This window comes from Dendrobates tinctorius, unplaced genomic scaffold, assembly GCF_039654945.1.
Source record: "Dendrobates tinctorius isolate UK_male_01 unplaced genomic scaffold, ASM3965494v1 ptg000073l, whole genome shotgun sequence".
In the NCBI taxonomy this organism is placed as follows: Eukaryota; Metazoa; Chordata; class Amphibia; order Anura; family Dendrobatidae; genus Dendrobates; species Dendrobates tinctorius.
This window is the reverse complement of record NW_027361741.1, coordinates 32,082,449-32,086,944: the sequence shown is the minus strand read 5'-3', so window position 1 is coordinate 32,086,944 and position 4,496 is coordinate 32,082,449. Positions and strand designations below refer to the sequence as shown.

The 4,496-nt window shown below is 36.2% G+C and overlaps 1 protein-coding gene across 2 annotated transcripts; it reads left to right on the top strand.

Annotated features, from left to right (window-relative positions):
* Positions 1 to 231: 231 nt before the first annotated feature.
* LOC141096221 (uncharacterized) lies at positions 232 to 4,072 on the top strand. 2 transcript variants are annotated; one of them, XR_012233615.1, is made up of 3 exons: positions 232 to 1,017; positions 1,106 to 1,269; positions 3,435 to 4,072. XR_012233615.1 is itself a non-coding variant. In XM_073582713.1 (2 exons), exons 1-2 carry the CDS (start codon positions 277 to 279, stop codon positions 3,504 to 3,506), a joined length of 1,065 nt encoding a protein of 354 aa, XP_073438814.1. In that variant the 5' UTR covers positions 232 to 276; the 3' UTR covers positions 3,507 to 4,072. The 2 variants fall into 2 exon arrangements, 1 of the variants encoding a protein (XP_073438814.1); XM_073582713.1 differs by having other exon boundaries at positions 232 to 1,269.
* The last annotated feature ends 424 nt before the right edge of the window (positions 4,073 to 4,496 follow it).

Sequence of the window (4,496 nt, the reverse complement as noted above, 5' to 3'; positions counted from 1 at the left end):
CCACTTGGATTCTTTTCTAGATATCATCTACCATTTATGTCTACCACTGCCTGTTTTAGCATTGTTGCTCTGCTGTTGTTTTTAATTATTATGCAATAAAATTTATATTTTTTATGCTAAAACTCTTTTGGTCCTTAATTTTCACTTAATAGTTGAGATATGGCTCTTTGTTGATATATACTGTTTTCTGAGTTATGCTATTACTTTTTTCCCATTAACAGGGGATTTTTTTGGTACTTAATGTATATTTTCTGTTTTACCACAGTTTAATTCCCTATGATGGATTTCAAAGCCAGGGAAAAGGTCTGGCAGGATAAAGCATTGGATTTATTCAAACAGAGCTCAATTGCTAATTTTAATCATACCCAATATGATGATAAAGGATTAATGATGAAATATAAAAACTTGGTTAATAAAAAAACTAGGATTTGGTGGACTAAAACATCCCTAGATAATTATATTAAACAAAAAATCATTCCACGTGGCCTGCGGATACAACTCTATCCAACCTTTAGTCTGGATGATACTGAGTTAATATCTAAATGGGAAAGTGTTTCCTCAGCATGCTCTATGTCTTTTATGGAGATCATCAATATCAAAAATGCTTCTATTTTGGAAGAATTGGATATTGAGCTGAACAAATTACAAGAAGAGTTGGTAGCCAAATTGTCAAAAGAGGCCCTGGAAAAATTCTTTCAGGATCTCAATCATGATATGGAGAAATGGGAACAACAGATCAGTAAAAATAAAATGAAAAAATATCAACGTGATGTGATGGATTATGATCAGAAAAAAGTCTTTCGTTGGCAAAATAGAATTTCAGTAGAAGATCAGAAACAATCAGAGATAAGAAGTTCATCTGTGTCTTCGGTGTCTTCTATATCCAGTAATACCACTTCAACTCACGAAAGGGAATATTATACTCCCAGACGTATTAAAACAAGATATGGTGGTAGGGGCAGAGGAAGTGCAAGATATCAATCTAACTCTGGTACCAGGAGAAATGATAAACCTAAGGTAATTAATCTATCCTCGCATATTTTATCTAATGAACAGGTAGAATTGTTAGAAAAAGGTTTATCCTTTTCTCCATCTCAACAATTAGATTCCTTCACGGTCATAAAAGATGTTCACCTGTTCGCGAGAAAACTGATACTAAAGAGATTCCATGAGAAAAGTACTATGGGATTGTCACTCAATTCTGAGGAAGAGAAAGCTGCTCTGGAAATTTTAGAATCCTTAGCAGAGGAGAGCAACCCTATGGAAGCGGTGAGTTCTTTTCCCGTTTCCTTGTTTAATAAATCAAAAAAATTTCCTAACCTTAACACATGCTCGGCAGTTGAGACTTTTGTGAGATTGGTCACTCATGATATAGAGGAACTTAAGAAAAACTATCGCTTTAATCCAACTTTTATGAGTGATAAAAAAGCAATTATGGAAATGCAAGGTTGGAAAGATGTAATCTTTAAAAGAGCCGATAAAGGTGGCAATCTTGTTCTTTGGCCACGTGACCTTTATGAAAAACAGGCTCATAAATTATTATCGGACACTAATTGCTATAAAAAATTGACTTTCAGTCCTCTTCCTGCATATCATAAAGAACTAAATGATATTCTGTTAGAGGCACATGAGAAGGGTATTATCCCCAAATCACTTTTGGAGTTTGTTGAATCTTTAAAACCTAAACTGCCCACTTTATATTTAATCCCAAAAATACATAAGAACATTGAGGATCCGCCCGGCCGTCCTATCGTGTCCGGAAAGGAAGGACTTAGTGAACTGATATGTCAGATAGTAGATTACTATCTGAAGCCCTTGGTGACCACTCTACCCTCCCATATTCTTGATACAACTGCGGCCCTACGGAGGTTAGACCAGCTACATCTTGGAGATGATATGATCCTTGTCACGGCTGATGTGGAGGCGCTATACACCTCCATTCGCCATGACCAGGGACTTAGAGCTACCTCCTGGTTTTTGAGAAATAGTAATTTGGACCCCCTTTTGGCAGCCCTTATAATTATTCTGTTAGAATTTATTCTGACGCACAACTGTTTTTTATTTAAAGAACAAGTATTTTTGCAAACTCAAGGTACAGCCATGGGGGCGGCTTGTGCTCCGGCTTATGCCAATTTATTTTTGGGTTTTTGGGAGAGGGAAATCTTTCAGTGTTCTCCTGTTACCAATATTGAAAAGGCCCACAATTGGATGAGATACATAGATGATGTGATGTTTGTATGGGAGGGCCCGTTGGATGAATTAAAAACATTCATGTCTGCATTGAATGATAACGATCTGAACATAAAACTCACTTATTCCTATGGGAAGAGAGTTAGTTTTTTGGACATCGATATTTCAGTCAATGATGATGGATCTGTATCGACTGATATATATAGAAAACCTACGGCCACTAATTCAATTCTACACGCTAAGTCCTCTCATCTAAAATCCACTATACGCTCAATTCCAGTGGGGCAGTTTTTGCGAGCAAAGAGGATTTGCTCTTCGGAAAAGACATACCAAAATCAAGCTGCAGATTTATATTCCAGATTTAGAGAAAGAGGATATGGTCATAGGCAAATTCGTAGAGCTTATAATAGAGTACAAGAAATCCCTAGGGATCAATTGCTATACAAGAGAAATTCCAAACCTAGGGATAATAATCAAGTTCGTCTAATTACCCCGTTTAATGATCAATGGGATAACTTTACTGGTATAATCAATAAACACTGGCATGTGTTACAAATAGATCCCATTTTGAAAAAGACATTGCCATCTAGACCTTGTATTACAGCCAAAAGATCTAAAAATCTTTCTGATCTACTTGTAAGGAGTCATCTAACCTCCAACGAAAAAGTACAAAAGGGTATTTTTGGTGAACTCCAAGGATTTTACCCTTGTCGAACTTGTAAAGCATGTTCTAATACACTTAAAATGAATACATTTCAAAATTCAGATCATTCCAAGACCTTTTCAATCAAAAAAATGCCTTACCTGTTCATCTAAGGGTGTGATATATTATGCAAGTTGTTCTTGCAAAAAGATTTACATAGGAATGACTACAAGAGAGCTTAGAATTAGAATTCGCGAGCATGTTCGAGATATCGAAAAATCTAAGGAGGCTAAGGATCTGGACCAATTGAAGACATTACCGAGGCATTTTCATGCATTTCATCATTCTCGTGCTGATGATCTTCGTGTTTTTGCAATTGATCAGGTATCGTTGGGTACGAGGGGTGGAAATTTATTTCAAACTCTTTCACAGGTAGAAAGCAGATGGATCTATAGGCTTAACACGATGATACCAGTGGGTTTAAATGAGAATAATGGTTTTGGATCCTTCTTATAATATAAATAAAATTTCTCATATTGTGTATACATGGTTTTTATTTTTTGCTTCGGTTTTTAATATTTTTTATTCTTATTATTTTTAGTTTCCATTCCATTCGATTTACCTCATTCAGTCTGCTCTTGGTTGTGGATCTTGTTTATTACACAGAAAATGAAGCGTATCTCACTCACAAAGAAGAAGACTTTGGGATATTTGTCCTCATTGATTGAGTGAATGAACATTGGGGATATTATTAATATTATTATATTCTATGTATTTTATTATTGTTCACCAATACTGTTAGTTACATATTCTGTACAATTTATTTGGTACTTATTTATCACTATCATTATTGATAGGTAGCATTTTTTTGTCCCCATTATTTTGGGGATTGATTATTGGGGATATTATCGATATTATTTTCTGTATTTTATTCACCAAATCACTTGTCTCATTTTCTGCATAATCCATTTGGCACTAGTATCCAATTTTTTGTTTTTATTCTATACACTTTATCATTTTTTCAGTAATATTTTTACAAATGTTGCTCACATTTTGATCATATCTTTTTCTTTTGTTTTTTTGTCTGATTGGTACGCATGCCCAGGATTTTCCCTACTTGAGATCTCCTGACACGCTCACCAGGTGCGCTTGTGGTGTTCTGCTGCTTATGCAGCGGTATCCATTTGCTCCCTATGAGCGCTGAAGGAGGATCTCTGATTTACTGAGTCGGGATACATCAGCGCATGCATCACTTACTTTCAGACTTCTGAATGGGGAGTCTTGTGGTCTGGCATTGCGCATGTGCTCAATCGGGATGACACCTGTTGCGCGATGTGGTTTATTGCCTATTGACCCTATATATATCAATTCCGGGGCTAGTGTGAGTTACGCCTCCTGAGGAAGCCAAGGCGCAACGCGCGTAGAGGCGGCAGGCAGTGGCAGCACATAGTCACTTCATGTAAGTGTTACGTTACTCTATTTCTTAATTGTTATCCGGTTCAACTTGCATTAATAGGTCTTTTTCTCTGCCTAGTAGAGAATACTTTGCTTTGGCCTTAGTTTGGTCATTTGTATGGGCTTATCTGCGCCAATATTTGCTGAGGTTATTATTTGCATTTTCTTTTCAATTTGCGCCCAGTTTTATTCACATTAATATGTGGTT